This window comes from Mustela putorius, unplaced genomic scaffold, assembly GCF_011764305.1.
Source record: "Mustela putorius furo isolate JIRA1106 unplaced genomic scaffold, ASM1176430v1.1 tig00000145_pilon_pilon_pilon, whole genome shotgun sequence".
NCBI classification, from domain to species: domain Eukaryota; kingdom Metazoa; phylum Chordata; class Mammalia; order Carnivora; family Mustelidae; genus Mustela; species Mustela putorius.
In genome coordinates, this window is record NW_025421294.1 from 33,969,822 (window position 1) to 33,991,994 (window position 22,173).

The window sequence follows — 22,173 nt, forward strand, 5'->3', positions numbered from 1 at the left end:
TAAGGCAGTCAAAAATACTAGATTTTCATCTGATTCATCCTCACAAAAACTTTTGAGGAGGAGAAGGTGGGGAAAAACCTAGTTTATTGAGCTCCTACTCTGTTCAAGGCACTTTACATGCTATTAAATCTAACCTTCACAGCAATCAATGAGAAAATTACCATCATCTCTATCTTACAGATAAGGAAACTAAGGCTGAAGATGGTGAGTTTTCTTGCCCAAGATGAGCAGCAGAGTTGTGATTCTAACTCAGCTCTATTTAAAGCCAAAGTGCGTATTTTCTACTATACCACACTGAGAGGGAAGATGAAGTATGATGATCCTGATTTGGATGGGAGAGATGAGACACAGAAAAATTAAGTCAACCTTCAAGTCACAGTCAGCATGCATGGAGGCAATGTCTGGGTGGCTAAGAAGGAATTACATACACTCCATTTTGCAAGCCAGGGAGAAGTGCGGAAAGCAAAGTATTTCTTTTTTTTATTTTTTGAAAGTAAAGCATTTCTAAAGGTACAATGGCATACCTGGTAGTGTGCCAGCTTCTGGGACTCAGAAATGAGCAAGGCGCAGCAAACCTTACACTGGGTATTGGTAAAGAGACACTGGTTCTTCTGGATCATGTGCTCCACTACAGAGAGGAAAATAAAAAATAAAAAAATTGAGTTAAAAACCTACCTCAAGGGGCACCTGGGTGGCTCAGTGGGTTAAGCCACTGCCTTCAGCTCAGGTCGTGATCTCAGGGTCCGGGATCGAGCCCTGCATCGGGCTCTCTGCTCAGCAGGGAGTCTGCTTCCTCCTCTCTCTCTCTCTGCCTGCCTCTCTGCCTCTGTGTGCTCTCTCTCTGTCAAATAAATAAATAAAATCTTAAGGGCGCCTGGGTGGCTCAGTGGTTAAGCCACTGCCTTCGGCTCAGGTCATGATCTCAGGGTCCTGGGATCGAGTCCCGCATCGGGCTCTCTGCTCAGCAGGGAGCCTGCTTCCTCCTCTCTCTCTCTCTCTCTGCCTGCCTCTCTGCCTACTTGTGATTTCTCTCTGTCAAATAAATAAATAAAATCTTTAAAAAAAAAAAAAATCTTAAAAAAAAAAAAAAACCTACCTCAATAGGAGATGAATAAATGAAACATGATGGGATGGGGAGGGAGACAAACCATAAGTGACTCTTAATCTCACAAAACAAACTGAGGGTTGCTGGGGGGAGGGGGGGTTGGGAGAAGGGGGGTGGGGTTATGGACATTGGGGAGGGTATGTGCTTTGGTGAGTGCTGTGAAGTGTGTAAACCTGGCGATTCACAGTCCTGTACCCCTGGGGATAAAAATATATGTTTATAACAAAACAAAACAAAACAAAACAAAAAAACCTACCTCAAGAGACAAACCATAAGAAACTCTTAATCTCACGAAACAAACTGAGGGTTGCTGGAGAGTAGGGGTGGTGGGGATAGGGTAGCTGGGTTATGGACACTGGGGAGGGAATGTACTATGGTGAGTACTGGGAAATGTGTAAGCTTGATGATTCAAAGACCTGTATCCCTGGGACAAGTAATACATTATATGTTAATTAAACAAAAAAACCAAAACCACACCTCAACAGCACTATCTTTGAACCCTGTCTCAAACGTAGGCACTGAGTAGTGGAATGCCATACAATTATATCTTGGCACACCTTAGTCACTCCTTCCCTATGCTTTCATGACTCATGCTATGTTCTCATATCACCTATACAATTACTTTATAATTTTGTATAAGCCATTTTCTTTATTAAGTAAATATTTTAAAGTTATAATTGATATACAACATTATATTAGTTTCAGGTGTATAATATAATGATTTGATATTTGTATATACTGCAAAATGGTCAACATAATAAATCTAGCTAATATCTGTCACCATATAAAGTTATGAATCTTTTTCTTTCCAGATTTACTCTCTTAGCAACTTTCAAATATACAATACAGCATTATTAACTATAATCACCATCCTATAAATTCTTTTAAAAAGAAATTTTTAGATCATAAATTTAAATAGATATCAATAAAAATGAAATAATTCTAGATGGACACTGGTACCAGAGGCTTGGAGCTCTCCTTACAAAGAGTAAGAGAGCAGCAACTGTGAAGAAAGGTGTTAAGACATGACAGCACCTGGGGCGCCTGGGTGGCTCAGTGGGTTAAAGCCTCTGCCTTTGGCTCAGGTCATGATCCCAGGGCCCTGGGATTGAGCCCCTCATTGGGCTCTCTGCTCAGCAGGGAGTCTGCTTCCCCTCCTTCTCTCTCTGCCTGCCTCTCTGCCTACTTGTGATCTCTGTCAAATAAATAAATAAAAATAATTAAAAAAAAAAAAAAAAAAGAAAAAGATATGACAGCACCCAACTGAGACTTCATCCCAGATAGAATGAGAAAGACTGAAAAAAGAGAATCATTTTATCACCTTTTTTCAATTGTAATAACAAATTCTGTATCTATTTTATTATTTGTGAACATTTTCTGTGGAATTAAAAAGAAAGTAACTTTATTACAAATAAAGCAATACTTATTCCACTAAAAGATCAATAGCATTTTCTGATTTTATTTATTTTTAAAGATTTTATTTTGGGGGCACCTGGGTGGCTCAGCTGGTTAAGCAGCTACCTTTGGCTCAGGTCATGATTCCAGGGTCCTGGGATCAAGCCCCACATTGGGGTCCCTGCTCAGCAGAGAGCCTGCTTCTCTCTCCCTCCCTCTGCCTGCCACTCTGCTTACTTATACTCTCTATCTCTCTGTCGAATAAATAAATAAAACCTTTAAAATAAGAAGATTTTATTTTTACGTAATCTCTATACCCTCTGTGGGGCTCAAACTCACAACCTTGAGATAAAGAGCTGCATGCTTTACTTACTGAACCAGCCAGAGGCCCCATATTTTTTCTGATTTTAAAAATTTACACTGGTATAACTGTACACATCGTTTGGTTATAATATTGTACTGGGGTTTAGTTATTAAAAGACTAGAACACTCTTTTTGTATGGAAAGAACATGATTTTGTAAGGAAACATTAAAAATTGGTTTCTTTGGAATAAATCAGAAAATTTGAAAAGCAATTTTGGAGGATAAGTATCAATTAAAAGATGTTGCTGTATTATCTTCCACCTTTATGAGACAAGGTAAACTAATTTTGTTATTATACATTTAACACAAACTATCATCTAATACCAGTTAAATGTGTATGGTACAAATCGTGGTTAGGAACTTGGGCTCCCTAAGCATACCCACTTGGGTTCAAATCCTGCTGCTGTTTCTGTGACTGTGTGATTTTATAGAAATTATTTAATCTCGGGGTGCCTGGGTGACTCAGTTGGTTGAGCATCTGCCTTTGGCTCAGGTCATGGTCCTGGCGTCCTGGGATGGAGCCCCAAGTCAGGCTTCCTGCTCAGCAGGGAGCCTACTTCTTTTTCTTGCTCTGCCTCTCCCTCAGCTCTTGCTCTCTCAGGTGCTCTCTCTCTCTCTCAAACAAATTAATAAAATCTTAAAGAAAAAAAAGGAAAGAAATTAATCTCCATCCTGTGATTTTCCTTTGTTTACAATGGGAGTACAGAACCCTCCCATAAGAACTGTTCATAAGAACTGCTTATCTGGCAGTTCTACTTTCTGTGATTTCAGTTACCCATGGTCAACCATAGTCTGGAGGCAGATGATCTTTCCTCTCATATATCTTCAGAACGTCAATAGTTGCCTAATGCTATGTCACAATGCCTGTATCATTCACTTCACTCTATCTCATCATGTAGGCATTTTATAATTTCACACTACCACAAGGGCAAGTACAATACAGTAAGACATTCTGAGAGAAACAGAGATACCACCTTCACATAACTTTTACTACAGTATATTATTATAATTGTTCTGTTTTATTAATAGTTACCATTGCCAATTTCTTACTGTGCATTATTTTAAAATAAAACTTTATCATAGATATGTATGTATAGGAAAAAATATAGTATACATAGGGTTCAATACCATCTGTGGTATTAAGCATTCAGTAGAGATCTTAGAATATAATCCCCATGCATAAGGGGGACTACTATACTGGTAGCATGGATCTCGTGGTATGTATTATCCTTGTGGTTTTCCATGCAAAGCACTTAGTGCAGTGTCTGGTTTAGTACGCGTTCTTTGTCAATGGTGAATGTTATATGTCAAATTCTTTTTTGGGCCCTGTGCTTCTGGAAAAAGTAATTATTTTCTAGATTGTACCTGTGAATATATATGTATTTTTTAAAGATTTTAAGTAATCTCTATGCCCAATGTGGGGCTTGAACTTACAACCCCAAGATCAAGAGTTGTATGCTCCATGGACTAAGTCAGCCAGGTGCCCTAAGATATTTCTTATTCTAGAACTTGATAAGTGTTGAAATTTTTCTTGATCTGACTTTGAAACATTCCAATTCACCTAGCATATTACACAAGTTCTATACTGTAGTAAACCAAGACATTAACTATTCTTAATTGTTGGGCTTGGGGAACTAAGCCTTACCTTTGGGGAGGAAGTAAAATTTCACGTAAGGCATGAGTTCTATCATGACACCAATAACCTAAGGCAAGGGCAGAGTCCAGAAAACTGTGAGCAGACAGAAAGCTCACATTTTTTATCTTCTATTCTGGACCAAAATGTGGTCAAGATGCCCTGGAGGGAGGTTCCTGGTAGAAAACTTTTTTTTTTTTTTTTTTAAGATTGATTTATTTATTTGAAAGGGAGGTAGAGAGGGAGAGAATCTTCAACCAGACTTCCTGTTGAGCAGGGAGCCTGATGTGGGGCTTGATCTCATTACCCATGAGATCATCACCAAAGCTGATACCAAGAGTCTGATGTTTAACCAACTGAGCACCCAATTTTCTTGGTAGGAAAATTTTAAGGTGACTTTACTTACTCTACAAGGTCTAAAGCTTATCTGTGCCAGCACTTTTGGGCAGAAAGGCTGCTATCTGGCTGTATTTCTGCCCCCTAGAGTCTCTGTTTATTCCCCCATTTTTTTTCCTATCATGCTTGCTAAGTTTTTATGAAAGACCTTGCTGGTCTCAGCTGGGTTCAGAGTAACCAAGGAAAGTGGGTCTGTGAACAAAACTGGGCCAAAGTTTTTATTTAGCCAACTGAGCCACTCAGGTACGCTCAGAGCTTTTATTTTAAAGGGAGGATGAGTGGCTCCTCAGAATGCGAAGCCCGTAAGGGGGAGATGGTACCCAGAGTCAGAGTATAGTCATCCTCTCCTGACCTGGAGATGCTGGATTTTTTTTTTTTTTTAAGATTTTATTTACCTATTTGACAGACAGAGATCACAAGCAGGCAGAGAGGCAGGCAGAGAGAGGGGATAGAAGCAGGCTCCCTGCTGAGCAGAAAGCCTGATGCGGGGCTTGATCCCAGGATCCCAGGTCAGATCATGACCTGAGCCGAAGGAAAAGGTTTAACCTACTGAGCCACCCAGGTGCCCCTTTTCTCTTTTTTTTTTTTTTTTTAATTAAAGAAGATGAGGTTCTTTTTCAAAGATATTCAGAATCTGACTCTCAAAGGCTAAACAGAGCAGGGACCATGTAGGACTTTGTATCCCAGTATCTGGTACAATACCTGACCCATAGGAGGATCTTGGTGAGTATCTGCTGAATGAATGAAATTTATCTCTCTGGCCTTAGTATATCCACACAGTCCAAAAATATATATTTGGAATGGTTTCTGTGTGCCAGCACTGGGGCCATATCAACAAGTAAGACAGAATACAAAGTAAATAAAAAGCAAAATAGTGACAGAGAAGAAGAAACACTACAAAAACTAAGTGGCTCTCTCTGTGTGTCAAATAAATCAACAAATAATCTTAAAAGAGGTGGGGGCAGGCACCTGGGTGGCTCAGTCGGTTAAGCATCTGCTTTCGACTAAGGTCATGATCCCGGGGTCCTGGGATCGAGTTCTGCATCAGGCTCCCTGCTCAGCGGAGAGCCTGCTTCTCCCTCTCCTTCTGCCTGCTCCTCTGTCTACTTGTGCGGGCTCTCTCTCTCTCTCTCTCTGTGTCAAATATATAAATAAAAAATCTTTACACAACAACAATGAAGTTAGTGGTAAAGAATGATGGGGGCGGTATAGTCAGTGAAGACCATTTTACAAGGCATCAACTATAAGGAGGTCTGGAGGAAATAGTGTTCCTGCCTGAGAGAGTGCCAGGTCTCTATGAGGCAGGGATGAGTTTGGCGTATTCAAGGAATGGAGAGGAGGTCGGTGTGGCTAGAGTATGGTGGATGAGACAAAAGTGGTAGGAAATAAAAGCTGGAGAGGCAGTGTAAGATCATGTTGAATGAATGTAAGGCCTCAAAAGCCATGATTTTTTTTTTTTTGAAGATTTTTTTCACTTATTTGACAGAGAGAGAGAGAGAGAGTGCACACAAGGAGGGGTGAATAGCAGAGGGGGATGGAGAAGGAGGCTCTCCACTGAGCAGGGAGCCCCATGCAGGGCTTGATCCTAGGACCCTGAGATTATTACCTGATCCAAAGGCAGACGCTTAACTAACTGAGCTACCCAGTTGCCCCCAAAAGCCATGGATTTTGTTTTTAGTGCCATGAGAGGCAACAAGATCTGGCTTATGTTTCAAAAAGATTGCTCTGATCATCATGTCAGCAGACTGTATGGAGAAACCAATGGAAGCTGGCAATGGAGACAGAGAAAAGTGTATGGATTTGGAATTACATTCTGGAAGTAGATCTGATATGCAATTTCTTAGATTGGATGTGGGGGAGTAAAGGAAAGAGTCAAGGGTAACTCCTAGGTTTTGAGCTTGAGCAACTGAACAGATGAGGTGAAAACTGGAGGATGACAGCCTTGGAGGAGAACTTAAGACTTTTCTTTGGCTATGTTAAACATGAGTGGTCTATCAGATATATGGGTAGAGGTATCAAGTAGTCAGTTGGAGATTCAAGTCTGGAGCTCAAGGGAGAGGTCACAACTGGAGATTATAAGTTGAGAATCATAAGTATATCAATTGTACTTTATAAAGGCTATGGACTGGAAGAGAATGCCTAGTGTAGATAGAAAAGGAAAGAGGTCCTGTGACTGAGTCTTGGTACCTCCAAGCCCTGTGACAGAATTGTCCAGCCAAGTTCTTCCTAAATTCCTAACTTACAAGAACCATGAGAGGTTTACAAGATTGGAGGAAGCTATGGTCCACATTGGGAAAAAGAACTTACTTAAATTATCAGAATTTTGAGAAGGTGGCCTGAATGTGCATCTCTACTGCCCTGATATGCATATAAAACTTTATTCATTTATTTATTTTTAAAAAAGATTTATTTGCCAGAGAGAGAGAGAGAGAGAGAGAGAGAGAGAAAGCGAGCACAAGCAGGTGGAATGGCAGGCAGAGGGAGAAGCATGCACCCTGCTGAGAAAGGAGTTGGATGCAGGACTCGATCCCAGGACCCTGGAATTATGACCTGAGCCAAAGGCAGATGTTTAACTGACTGAGCCACCCAGGCATCCCTCACATACAACTTTAATCCAACTACCAATTACCTCCCCAAATGGTACAGGTTTGATATAAGAAATTAGATGCTTAGAAAACGATTGGAAAGTCTGAAGGTACTTGGCTGGGCCTTCATAAATGTCTCTAGGAATAATTTGTCTGTCCAACAAAAGAGCTATAGTTTGAGGTCTCCATTGCAAACTTGCTGAAAGTAAGAAGTTTTCATTATCAATGAACCTTCATCTCAGCCTATGAAGCTTGATAATGGATTCTGGAACAATGATATAGGATGATCTCATAGTTCCATGACCCTTTCTTGATAGTAACAATAGTGAAAAGCCATAGGAATATGATCTTCACTGCACTTCTGTCTTCCAAATCTTTGATAAGACATCTTTGGCAGGATTGGATTTGTATCCATATTGTAGCCAACAAGAGGATGTATATGGCAGAGACTGAGCGATCTAGGACAGGGCTTATTTTCACAGGGTCAGTGAAGTATGGACAAAGCTAGGGTAGAGAAGCAAGATAATTCTTCATAAACTTAAGGAATGTAGGAGAAGTAGTATTTGGGAGATAAATGATCGTGATACCTCAATTTAAGTTACTGTCTTTAGGAGACTTAATGTGTCTTAAGTTGCCTTAGGATACTTAGGTTCTGAATAGCTGGTCACTGCACGACTAAACAACCTCCTATATTCCTGTTAATGGTGAACACTGCTAGTCTATAATGACTTGCTATTCCTTGGCCCCAAATGTGGCCTTAGAATCTTCAACTCAGCTCCACAGAAATTCACCAATTGTCTGAAGATGGTCCTCAGAGATGTAACCAATTTAATAGCCTGCTTATTAGGGCTTATTGGGAAGTAGTGGATTTCTAGGTACAGCTATAGTTAGAAAGCAGCATACAACAAAAGATCCTAGTAAAAGCAAGCTGGATATAACCTACCAGTAGGTCAGATTTGTTAAGCAGTGTAGTTTAATGGGCAGGGTGGTCTACAAGAATACATTGGACAGTTAGCCCCATTAAGATTACTTAGCCTCAGTACTTCTATTTTGTGAAACCATATTATTGATGGTCTGAAAAGGCTCAAATTTTAGCACAGAAAAAAAGTATGAAGAAAGCAAATGTGGGGCGCCTGGGTGGCTCAGTGGGTTAAGCCGCTGCCTTCGGCTCGGGCCATGATCTCAGGGTCCTGGGATCGAGTCCCGCATAGGGCTCTCTGCTCGGCGGGGAGCCTGCTTCCTCCTCTCTCTCTGCCTGCCTCTCTGCCTACTTGTGATCTCTCTCTGTCGAATAAATAAATAAAATCTTTAAAAAAAAAAAAAAAGAAAGCAAATGTAATGGTATTGATGATGTGGTGTTAAAAATTTTTCTACTTAGGGGGCACCTGGGTGGGCTCAGTTGGTTGGATGGCTACCTTCGGCTTGGGTCATGATCCCAGGGTCCTGGGATGGAGCCCCATATCAGGCTCCTCGCTCAGCGGGGAGCCTGCTTCTCTCTCTCCCTCTCCCTGCTACTCTGCCTGCTTGTGCTCTCTCTCTCTCTGTCAAACAAATAAATTAAATTAAAAAAAATTTTTTTATACTTAGAACACATATAAAACAAGAGTTCAAGGGTGTCATGGTGGCTCAGTAGGTTAAGCATCCAACTCTTTTTTTTTTTTTTTAAGATTTTATTTATTTATTTGACAGAGAGAGATCACAAGTAGGCAGAGAGGCAGGCAGAGAAAGAGGAGGAAGCAGGCTCCATGCTGAGCAGACAGCCTGATGTGGGGCTCGATCCCAGGACCCTGAGATCATGACCCGAGCTGAAGGCAGAGGCTTTAACCCACTGAGCCACCCAGGCGTCCCGGTTAAGCATCCAACTCTTGATTTTGGCTCTGGTTGGGATCTCAGGGTCATGGTATTGAGCCCCTCATTGGACCCCACACTGGGCATGGAGCCTGCTTGAGATTCTCTCTTTCCCTCTCCCACTCTGCTTCCTGTTCTCACTCTGTCAAAACAAAAAATAAAACAAACAAAACAAAAAAGCAGAGTTGATCTGAAAGTACAATAAATGAAATGAAAAATTCACGAGAAAATCAACATCAGATTTTTACGAGAAAATCAACATCAGTAGCAGAAGAAAGAATCAGTGAACTTGCAGATAGATCAATAGAAATATTCAATCTGAAGAGGCAAAAAAAAAAAAAAAGGATGAATAATGAATAGAGCCTTAGAGACTTGTGAGATACAAAGCACACCAAACAAATATATATGGGGAAATTTCAGGAGAGAAAGGAGAAGAAAAAAATATATTTGAAGAAACAATGTTTGAGGGACGCCTGGGTCGCTCAGTGGGTTAAGCCTCTGCCTTCGGCTCAGGTCATGATCCCAGCATCATGAGATCAAGCCCCATATCAGGCTCCCTGCTTGGTGGGAAGCCTGCTTCTCCCTCTCTCACTCCCCCTGCTTGTATTCCCTCTCTTGCTGTGTGTCTCTCTGTCAAATAAATAAATAAAACTTAAAAAAAAAAAAAAAAGAAAAAGAAACAATGTTTGAAAACTCCCCCATATTTGATTGAAGAAAAACAATCCATACAGCCAAAAGTCTCAAGTCTCTCGGGGTACGTGGGTGGCTCAGTCAGCTAAACTTCTGCCTTCCACTCAGGTCATGATCCCTGTCCTGGGATCAAGCCCCACATCAGGCTCCCTGCTTAGTAGGAAGCCTGCTTCTCCCTCTCCCTCTGCCTATCACTCCCCTGACTTGTGCACTCTGTCCAATAAAGAAAATCTTAAGAAAAAAAAAAGTCTCAATCTCTCAAAACATGATAGATACCAAGAAATCTACACCCAGATACATCATAGTCAAACTACTGAAAGATAAAGACAGGGGTGCCTGGGTGGCTCAGTCAGTTAAGTGTCTGACTCTTGGTTTGGCTCAGGTCATGATCTCAGGTCAGCTAGGACTCTACTTAAGGATTCTCTCCCCCTGTCCCTTCACCTGCTTGTAGTCTCTCTCACTCTCTCTAAATTAATACATAAATATTTTTTTTAAAAGAAAGATAAAGGGGTGCCTGGGTGACTCAGTGGGTTAAAGCCTCTACCTTCAGCTCAGGTCATGATCCTAGGGTCCTGGGATCGAGCCCCACATCGGGCTCTCTGCTCAGCAGGGAGCCTGCTTCCTCCTCTCTCTCTGCCTGCCTCTTTGCCTGCTTGTGATCTCTGTCTGTCAAATTAATAAATAAAATCTTTAAAAAAAAAAAAGATAAAGACAGGAACTACTTAAAGTAGCAAAAGAAAAATGACTCATCATACATAGTGGAATAATTTGATTGACTTCCTATCTGTAACAATGAAAGCCACAGGGCAGTGGAATAACAGTAGTGAGAAGATCAAAATTGTCAACCAATTACTCCATGTCTAGCAAAACTATCCTTTAAACATTATGCTAAGCAACAGAAGCCAGTCACAAAAGGCCACATATTATACAATTTAATTGATATGAAACATCCAGAATAGGCAAATCTATAGAAAGAGAAAGGGAATGAGCAGTTGCCAGAGGTGACTGCTAATAAGTATAGGACGTCTTTCTGGGGTGATGAAAATGTTCTGAAATTATTGGTGATGACTGCACAATTCTGTGAATATACGAAAAACCACTGAATTTTACAAGGGTGAATTTTATGGTAGATGAATTATGTACCAATAAAGATGTTACTTTATTTAAAAAAGTTTTTTTTTAAAGATTTTATTATTTATTTGACAGAGAGAGAGACAGAGAGGGAACACAAGCAGGGGAGTGGGAGAGGGAGAAGCAGTCTCCCTGCTGAGCAGAGAGCCCGATGTGGGGCTCCATCTCAGGACGCTGTGCTCATGACGTAAGCCGAAGGCAGATGCCCAACAACTGAGCTACCCAGGCGTCCCAACATGTTATTTTAAAAAATTATTCTTTAAGACTGAAAGCAAAATAAAGACATTCCCAGATAAAGACTGAGAGAATTCACTGCTAGCAGGTTTGCTTTGCAAAAAATACTAAAGGAAGCCCTTCTGGCCGAAAGGAAGTGGTACTAAGTGGTAACTTGAATCCAGAGGAAGAAAAAAAGAATACCAAAAATGGTAAATATGTGGGTTAATATAAAAGACATTATAAATATTTTTGTTTCCTAAATTCTCTTAATTTCTTTAAAAGACAAACTGTATATGGGTCCCTGGGTGGCACAGTCAGTTGGGCGCCCGACTCTTGGTTTCAGCTTAGGTTGTGATCTCCAGGTTGTGAGATGGAACCCTGCCTCTGGCTCCACACTTAGCAAAGCCTGCTTGAGATTCTCTCTTTCCCTCTCCCCTCCCCATCGTGCACCCTCTCGCTCTAAAATAAATAAATCTTGGGGCACCTGGGTGGCTCAGTGGGTTAAGCCTCTGCCTTCAGCTCAGGTCATGATCCCAGGGTCCTGGGATCGAGCCCCGAATCGGGCTCTCTGCTCAGCGGGGAGCCTGCTTCCTCCTCTCTCTGCCTGCTTCTCTGCCTACTTGTGATCTCTGTCTGTCCAATGAATAAATAAAATATTTTTTAAAAAAATAAAATAAATAAATCTTTAAAAAAAGGCATATTGTATAAATCAATAATTATGACACCGAATAATTAGGTTTATAATATATATTGATGTAATATATATAACAATAATATACATGACAATAATACTACAAAGGAGGGGGAGGAATGTAGCACTATTAGAGGAATGTTTTTATATTTTATCAGAATTAAGTTAGTAGTATTAAAAAAAAGTAGTATTAATTTGAAGTAGACTGTGATGAGTTAAGATGCATCTTGTAGTCCCTTGGGCATTAAGAAAATAAAATAAGGAAAAAAAATATTAACAGAGAAATTAACATGGTTCACTAAAAAATACTTAACGCAAAAGAAGTCAGCAGAGAAAAAAGGAAGAACAAAATGTAAAGGAGATAAATAGCAAAGTAGAAAATGTAAATCTAGCCATATCAATAATGAAATTAAATGTGAATAGTCTTAACAGCCCACTCAAAAGGCAGAGACTGTCAAAGGATAAAAAAGCAAGATCTATATAATGAGATATGATTTTGCAACAAAAAGTAATGAAGTACTAATACACAGTACAACTTGGCTAAACCTCAAAAACATGTGGGGGGGGGGGAGCCAAATGCAAAAGACTACATATTGTATGATTTTGTTTATATATAATGTTCAGAAAAGGTAAATTTATAGTGGTTGCCTAGGGCAGGAGGTGAGAGTGGAGATTTAATGTAAACAAGAACAAAGGAACTAACTGAAGCCATAGAAATATTCTAAAACACAACTCTGTACTTTTACTTAAAAAATCATTGCATTGTACAGTTACAGTGGGTGAATTTTATGGTATACATAAATTATAACTCAATGAAAGTGCTAAGAGAAAAACAAAACAAAAGCAAAAATGAGTAGAATTTAGTGTTAAACAGGGCTCTACCTAAACTTCATATAAATATTGGAAAGTGAGGAGAGTGGGAAAATGAACTAGGTCCTAAATGACACTGTACATTCACACACGCACAAGCAATTCACTTTTTAGAGCACAGCTGCTGTGTTCTCTGCTTCAAGGCCCAAGGGGGTGCCTTCCCTGTCCCTCAAGGACAAAGGTCACTCCCTCTTTGTGCACAACCAATTCTTACACATTCCTCTTCACTGCACCCATTACCTTATACTGAAATTGTTTTGGAGTCTGCTTCTTGGACTAGACTATAAACTCCTTCAGGGCAAGGGACAGTATCTTCCTCCTCTCTCTAGCTCTGCCGCCCAGCCAGTCCTGGGAACTCAGCAGGTTATCAGAGAATGTTTGTCAAAGTAGTGAAAGGAAAATTGGGATGTGTTTGCAGGGATTTGTACCAAACAAGTCTGAAATTATGTGGGAGACAGAGAGCCCATATTAATTTAGGCGTCATATTAGACTAGTTTTAAAACTGGAGAAGTATACACAAGGGTATAGGTCTGTGTACCACTCCAAATTTAAACATATCTTCCTTGGATGTGGTCAAAATTCCATTTTATGCCAGGGCAATGAGTTCACAGGCAACATTTTAAACTTCCAAGATTACTCTGCTCACCAAGCAAACAAACCATCTGATTTTACTGCAGATTACTTGACAGGATTAGCACAGAAGGCCAGACAGTTCTTGTACTTCTAGGTTAGAGTTAAGCAGCTAGCTCTGCTAAGGACTACAAAGGGGGTCACGCAACCAGGTTAGGCCAGCTCTTTCCATGCTCCTCTACCTCCATCTTACCCAGAGCCAGGTCAAATGCAGAGCAAGCTGGGAACCTTCAGCCCTGAAAGTGCCCCCCCCCCCCCCGCCGCCCCGGCCCCGGTGTATTCTGTTCTCCACAACTTCAGTACAAAGAAGCTGGGGCCAAAGTATACCCTGGCCAGTTTCTCAGGCTCCCGGCCCCCATCACATTAAAGGGACCCAGGTAGTAGAGACCAGACGCCTAGAAAGAGGAGTAAACCAGGTAGAAGATACCAAGACCAGCAGGAAAAAGGGGGTAAGAACGCCTTCTGGAGTCCTTGGCAGTGTGGGGCACGAGAGAAGGGAGGCAAGCGACACAAGGGGTGGGAGAACCAGGAGACTGGGACGATGTTGAGTCAGGGAGCAATGGTGAGGGGCTAGGAGTCTGGCGGGGAAGATTCTATGGGTCTCAGAAAAGGCACGGATAGGAATTACATTCTACGAGTTTACGATAAGAGCTGTGCTCTGGTGGGTAAGAATGGAAGGGGAAAAAAACCCGAGGCCTGAGTATGAGAAGGCCTTTGACCAGTAGATCAGGGAGACCTCATTCATTGCTGCTGCGGCCTCAGTTTTCAAGGGAACGGGCCCACGGTACCCAGGCCCAGCCGGGGTGCACGAGTCAAGAAGTCCCGGGGCGCGTCACGCAAGGGGGCGGGCCGGGCGCCAGGGGGTGTGCCCGGAGACCCAGGGGCTGGGCCGCGTTCCCGCCTCGCGCTTCCGCCACTCCCTTTGAGACCAGCGGGCGAGTGAGGGACTTGCTGCCTCTGAGGTCCCCGGACTCACCTTCCTCCCTTCCCACTGGTTGGGTCCCGGACACTGCTTCCCACAGGCGGCGCGCCCTCTCGCGGTCGAAGCGCAGCCCGTCCGGTTCCCGTCCTTCTCGCTCCTCCGAGCTGTTGTATGGCCGGGCCCCTCCACTGTCCGCGGCCTCCACGGTGCCCAACGCGGGATACTCCATCTTTCCTGCAAGCCCTAACCGGCAGATCGCCACTCATAAAGCTTGGTCTCGCGAGATGTGGGTGGGAGGGTGACTTTGCCAATCCAACAAATCTCGCGAGGTTTGGGCGCCGCAGACCGCGTTGCGGCGCCGGGGCCAGGCGCTTCTCTCTGACGGCTGCTGGGGTACCTACTCCGAGTAAGTGCTGTGGAATTGAGTCAGTCGCTGCTTTTACAGCAGCCCCTTCCCTCCGGTATAGGTTCGTGCAGCCCTCGGCTAAAGGTTCTCGCCTTGCTCACCGTCAGCCTTCGACACTTCTCATTTCGTTCTCTTGAAGGCCCTGTTATGTGGGAATATTTTCTACGTTTTACTGTTAGGGAAATTGAAGCCCAGAACCTAGAAATAGTTTACTCAACAGTAGAGCCAGGGCTCCATGTCCGTGATTCTGTTACTGCTGATAATAAATACCATTTGAGTTTCAAGTTCTAATTCCCAGCCCAGATCTCCCCCTTAAACTCTCCAACGTAACTGTCAAATCTGAAAATGTATCCTCTGTCCCCACATGTCCTCCCCCAGTCTTTCCGAGCCACCATCTCTTGCTGAGGTTATTGCAGCTTCTTTACTGGACCTTTCCCTTGCTCTTCAGATATTCTCAGCACAGCAGCCCCAGCACTCCTCTTACAACACGCCGTATCACGGTACCCTGATCCTTCTCCTCAACAGTTTCCCATCCCACTCTTGGTGAAAAGCCAAAGTCCTTAGTTTAGCCAAAAGACCCTTCGCAGTCTGACTTCCCTTAACCTCCCTGATCTCATCTCCTATTGTGTCAGCCTCCAACACTTTCATTACTGTCTCAGTCACCTTGATTTCCTGGAGGGCGTTTCCCACATATATCCTCATGGCTCAGCCTCTTTCTCTCTTTCTTTCTCCTCCTCCTCCTCCTTCTTTTAAAGAATGTATTTATTTATTTGACAGAGAGAGATACAGTGAGAAAGGGAACACATGCGGGGGGGAGTGGGAGAGGGAGAAGCAGGCTTCTCGCAGAGCAGGGACCAGATGTGGTACTTGATAGGAGGACGGGATTGGGAAATCATGACCTGAGCCAAAGGCAGGCGCCCCTCAGCCTCTCATTTCATTCTCTGGCTCCCCTATCTAAAATTTAACCCCTCCACACACATTTCATGTCCCCCTCTCCTGATTTATTATTTTTTCCCCTCTTTAACACTTAACATTATCAGATATAGTATGTTTTTACTGTTTGTTTTCCCACTAGTAGCCATGCCCCAAGAAAGCAGAGATTTTTGTTTTGTTCTCAGTTCAGTCCTCAGCATCTTGAAATAGAGCCTGGGCTCTCATAGGTACATACAAAATATATGTTGAATGAATGAAACTTTTTATATAATTACTTTATTTCAACTTCATTTATTCAAATGTTTATTGAGAGTTTACTACGAATTAGAGGTTATTTTGGGCATTGGAATACAGTTGTGAACAAGACAGACAAGGAAGCTGTAATACAGTGTTTTTTATTCTAGTGGAGAACAGTATAATAAGTCAACAGATAGTAATAAGTGCTAAGGAGAAAAATAAAACAGGAATACGTATTGGGTGAATGATGTAGAAGGAAAATTAGAGTGGTTAGAGAAAGCCTCTGAGGAAATGACCTTTTACCTAAGACTTGATGGATGAGAAGTTAAAGACCACGCATGCAAAGAACTGGGGAAGAATGTTCCAGGAAGAGGGAACAGCAGGTCCAAAGTCCCTGCGGCAGGAGTGAACTTGCTCTGTTGGAGTAGCAAAAAGGAGTATGGTTCAAGCCCACTGAACTAGGGGGAAGTGGTATCAGAGGAGGCAAAAGAGAGGTAGGGATAGAGATGTTTCTTGCCTGAGATGACACAGCTCACCAGCAGGATTTACTTATTTATATTACAAATATTGTGGATCAGCTCTGTGTCAGGCCTCGTGCCTGACTCATCTATTAAAATGCTATAGATGATTGATGTTTGTGTAATGTTTTATAGTTTATGAAGCATCTTTAACATACATTGTAACATTTAATCGTTAGGGTGGTTTTCCTATGAAGAATTCTTATTTGACAATAAAGAGAAAAACTGGGAGAGGTGAAGGTTTTTTCAAGATCCCACAGCTAGTTAATGTCAGAGCCCATGCTTGAAAACCAGACCTCAGACTGCAAATACATGTCCTTTTGCCAATACCATATGACCAGCCTAAAAACCAATGACTGTACATTACTTATTTATCTTTTTTTTGTACCTTACTTATTTATCTTAAAGTTTCTAATTAACCAGATTTCCATAGTGTGAGTTATTCAGCTAGAAATCCAAAGGCATAGAGGATATTTTTGTCAAAGTCCCAGAATTCAAGCATATGTCTTTGACACAATAGAGCAAAAAACAGTACCCCTCCCCTCCCTCCAAATCTGATTAGATGCTCAAAACAATTTAGATTATTCTCCAGTGAATGCTATCATGAGATTTTCTGCTTCTCAGCTCTGTGAACACATCTCTAGTTGTTAGAAGTGACCATAAATTAGGTTTTACTAATAAGATGTGTACAAGCATTATTTGACTCAGAAATTAAGATTGGTCCAAAACAGCAGGGTTTGCTCTTGAGGAAAATTGACAAATCTATGTTGGTGGGGAAGGGGGGAAGAATGATGATCACACACACACACATCTTTGCTGCAATCCTAGTCTACTGCCCAGGATGGGTCATGTTATAGTGTCTTCAGGGCTGCAAGGAAGCATTGTCTTCAGGACATGCCAGGTTTTAAATCAGCAACTTTCCAAGGACAGGTTGACAGTGTAAAGGAGTTTGCTGATCAATAGGTTGGGATTTCCAGAGGGTTTTGAGGAGGGGAAAGAGGAGAATTAGATTTAAATAGAGCTTTCCAACTGTTTCCACGTCACAGTCCACTTAATGTATGCCAAGTTTAGACTAAACAGATAAGGCAGCTTCTTCTCATTACCTAATGGTGGTCCAGGGATTCACAAGTATTCTAGACCCTACTGAGCCACACTTAGGGCAGGAGGGCTGGATGTTCAGAGCCCTGTGAGGTGCAACGGGTGGTCATGATGTTTTACACCCAGACAATATCTGAGGTGAGAAAAATTGGGATTAACTGAACTAATCTCTGAGGCATAAACAGGCAGTCAGTTAAAGTCATGAGATACTCAGCTTGATGTCAGCTGCTCCATTCTGCAGTCATGACCTATGCAACATTAGGTGAATTATTTAACATTTGTAAGTTTGCTTCTTCATCTGTAAAATAAGTAGATGATAGCTGCTTTAAATGAAGATTAACCAAAATAATTTCCATAAACTACTTACCACATTGCCTGGCACAGAGTCAATGGTAGTTGTCACCAGTTTATTCTGAAGGCTATATTTTTCTGAAAATTTCACAAATTGATAGTAGGTTCTAGTCTCCATCTTGGTGAAGCTAAACTCTACTTTTCTAGATCTAGCGTTTTAGATCCCATAATTTCTAGAACCAGCTTCAATTACTTTTGCATTTGCTTATGGATCACAGTGACTTAGTTTAGTTTAAGAGACTAAACTAAGCTCCTCAGTATCCAAGGAAATCTAGAGTGGCTTTTTAAAAAAAGATTTTATTTATTTATTAGAGAGAGCAAAGGAGAGGGAGTAGCAGGCAGAGGGAGAGGGAGAAGCAGGCTTCTCGCTGAACAAGGAGTCTGACATGGGACTTAGTCCTAGGCCCCATGACCTGAGCTGAGACAGATGTTTAACTAACTGAGCCACCCAGCCACCCTTAGAGTGGCTTAAAATGATCCAGTGAAACTCTGTCATCTTCACTGAAGGATTGCCAAGAAATCAATATAGATCTTGAAATGGCATAGTAACTTGAGTCACACTGAATTAACAGGCTTTATTTTGAGCCCACTACATTATATGTCAGTATCTTTGTCCATTTGGGCTACTGTAACAAAATACCATAGACCAAATGGCTTAAACAACAGTTTATTTCTCACAGTTCTGGAGACTGGAAGGTCTAAGATCAAAGTACTAACAGATCTGGTGGCTGGTCTCTGATGGGAGCTGTCTTCCTGATTTATACACAGCTATTTTCTCCCTCTGTCCTTACATGGCAGAAGGAATGAGAGAGTTCTCTAGAGTCTCTTGCATAAGGGCACTCATCTCATTCATAAGGGCTCTACCCTTCTCACCTTATCAGTTCCCAAAGACCCCACTTCCTAATAGTATCACATTGGGGGTTAGAATTTCAACATCTTAAATTTTAGAGAACAAAAACTGTCTATTATAGCCACGCACTGTACTATACTCCCTTACTGACAATACTTAGTGGCTTCCTGTTGCTCATAGGAGAAAGTTAAAAAGTTAAAATGTCCTACTGTGGTATAAGACGCCCATTATAAAGTCTTTTTCCTTCCCTTTCCATTCCCTTCTTCTTCTTTTAAGATTTTATTTATTTGTTTGAGAGAGAGAGAGAGAGAGCAGGAGCAGCAGGAAGGGGAAGGGGAGGGGCAGAGGAGGAGTAGAGGAGGTGAAGGGGGAGGAACAGGGGAAAGCAGACTCCCCACTAAAATCATGACCAGAGTTGAGGGCAGATGCTTAATTAACTGAGCCACCCAGGCAGCCCTCAACATTAAGTGTCTAATAACCATGTTGTCGCAAGTAACTACAGTTCATTAAATTTTATTTATTTATTTATATTTATTTTTTTAAGATTTTATTTATTTTATTTGACAGACAGAGATCACAAGTAGGCAGAGAGGCAGGCAGAGAGAGAGGAGGAAGCAGGCTCTCTGCTGAGCAAAGAGCCCGATGCGGGGCTCGATCCCAGGACCCTGGGATCAGGACCCGAGCTGAAGGCAGAGGCCTTAACCCACTGAGCCACCCAGGTGCCCCTCATTAATTTTTTTTTAAGTAGGCTACATGCCTAATGTGGGCTTGAACTCACAGCCCTGAGGTCAAGAGTTATTTGCTCCACCTACTGAGCCAGCCCAGCACCCCTAGTTCATTCATTTTTCTCTGTGAGATAATAATCTGTTATGTGAATATACCATAATTGATTTACCTGTTCTAGTGTTGATGGACATTTGAGATGTTTCAGTTATGAACAGAGTTACTATTAACATTCTTCTTTTTTTTTTTTTTAAGATTTTAAAATTTTTAAAGGAACCCCTGTACCCAATGTGGAGCTTGAACTCAAAACGCTGAGATCAAGAGTTGCATGCTCTACCAACTGAGCCAGTCAGGTAACCCAGCATTCTTATATTTAACCCCTGGTGCACTTGGGTAGGCATGTCTTAGGATATAAACCTAGGAAATGATTCCCATTTGGTAGGTATGTGAATGTTGTACTTTACAAGCTAATGCCAAATTGTTTTCTCAAGTGGTTGTATCAATTTATATTCTCATCAGCAAAGTATAAAAGTTCCTATTGATTTTCATTCTCTGCAGCACTCGGTACTATCAGACTTCTTTATCTTTTGCTGATCTAACAGGTGTAAATGGTATTAGATGTGTGGTAGGCCTTTTCATTCTATTCTTTATCTCTCCTTTTTTAATTCATCAAACATTTATAAGCATTCTCCATGAAATAGATATTTTGTTAGGTACTAGAGAATTTAATGTCTCTCTTTTTTTCTGATTTACTTTTTTATTGGGATATAACTTACATGGAACAAAGTATACAAGTAAAATCTGGAATAAATTTTAATATATAAACACATGCGTATAATCACTACCTATGTTAAGATATATAACATTTCAAGTCCCAAAACGCTCACTGTTCTTCTTCTCAGCCAAAAGGAATCATCCTAAATTCTCCTGTTATAGATTAGATTTGTCTAATCTTGAACATTGTGTAAATGAGTTGTTAATTTTCAAATATTTGGGGGTTTTCTAGATTTCTTATTGTTAATTTCCAGTTTAATCCATTGTGATCAAAGAACATATTCTGTAAGACCTCACTCTTTTGAAATCTTGAGATTTGTTTTATAGCCCAACATATGGTCTATTTGGTGAGCATTCCATTTGTATTTGAAAAGAAAGTATGTTTTGCAGTTGTTTGTATAATGTCATATAAATATTATGTTATGTCAATGTAGTTGATAGTGTATTCACATCTTTTATATTCTTTTTTTTATATATATTTTAAAGATTTTATTTATTTATTTGACAGAGAGAGATCACAAGTAGGCAGAGAGGCAGGCAGAGAGAAAGAGAGGAGGAAGCAGGCTCCCTGCTGAGCAGAGAGCCCCATGCGGGACTCGATCCCAGGACCCTGAGATCATGACCTGAGCCGAAGGCAGAGGCTTAACCCACTGAGCCACCCAGGCGCCCACATCTATATTCTTACTGATTTTTCTTTAGTTCTTTCGATTACTGAGGTAGGGGTCCTTGTGTTCAAATCTTCAACTGTGAATGGATTTGTCTATTTCACTTTTTGGTTTTGTTGGTTTTTTTGCTTCATCTATTTTATTTCTGAATATATAATAGGAAAGTCATATTTTTCAGTTAGACACTTTTATCAGTGTGAAATGCCCCTCCTTATCTCTAGTAATACTTATTATCTAAAGTCTACTTTATCTGATATTAATTTAGCTGAGCTAGCTCTTTTCTGTTTGTATTTACATAGTACATTTTTTCCATCCCATTGTTTTCTGTTCTTTTAACCTTGATCACGTTATATTTAAAATGCATCTCTGTAAATAGTATATAGTTGAATTTTCAAAATCCAGTCTGACAGTCTTTTTCTTTTATTTCTAAGAGTGTTTATCCCCTTTCCATTTAATTTAATTACTGACATTTGAGTTTATTTTTACCATTTTGTTGTTTTCTGTTCACTCCATCTGTTCTTTTCCTTTATTCTCTTGGCTGGTTTTTTTGTTTGTTTGTTTGTTTGTTTTTTGCCTTCTCTTGGATTGAACAATATTTTTTATGATTCTGTTTTTTATCCTTTATTTTTTTATTGGTATTTAACTATTCATATATTTGATCATTATTTCATTATTCTTTTAGTGGTTGCTCTAGAGATTATAATATGCATCCTTAACTCATCACAGTCTACCCTAAATTAGTATTTTCCACACTTCCTGAGTAATGCTAGCACTTTAAAATTGGTTAACTCTAATACTTTCTGCTTCCTGGGTTATTGTTGTCATTTATTTTGTTTAAGTGTATTGTTTTAAATTCCACAAGACATTATTTTTGTTGTTATTTTAAATGGTCAGTATTCATTTATATTTACCAATTTAGTCAACCCTTTTAGGTATTCTTCATTCTGTTTTGCAGTTCCATGTCTCCACCTGGCTCATTTTCCTTCACCTAAGATTCCATTTAGTATTTCTTGTAGTGCCGGTCTGCTCATGATGAATTCTCTCAGTTTTTGGTTGTCAGAAAATGTTCTGTTTTGCCTTCATTAAAAAAATTTTTTTAATGCTGGTGGGGAACTAGGGTAGCTCAGTCAGTAAACCATCTGT

At 40.8% G+C, this 22,173-nt stretch overlaps 1 protein-coding gene across 5 annotated transcripts in view; it reads right to left on the reverse strand.

The window, feature by feature from the left end:
- Window positions 1–14,780, reverse strand: part of ZNF346 (zinc finger protein 346) — a 35,588-nt gene extending 20,808 nt beyond the window's left edge. For 2 of the 5 annotated variants that reach the window (XM_045075574.1, XM_004737503.3), the window contains exons 1-2: window positions 14,530–14,768; window positions 525–628 (exon numbers count right to left, since the gene is read on the reverse strand). In XM_045075574.1, the coding sequence (XP_044931509.1) occupies window positions 525–628; window positions 14,530–14,704 (279 nt within the window). In that variant the 5' untranslated portion in view covers window positions 14,705–14,768. Of the gene's footprint in view, window positions 1–524; window positions 629–14,529 lie in introns of all 5 variants that reach the window. The other 3 variants (XM_045075572.1, XM_004737504.3, XM_004737506.3) reach the window with 3 other exon arrangements.
- Window positions 14,781–22,173: the final 7,393 nt, after the last annotated feature.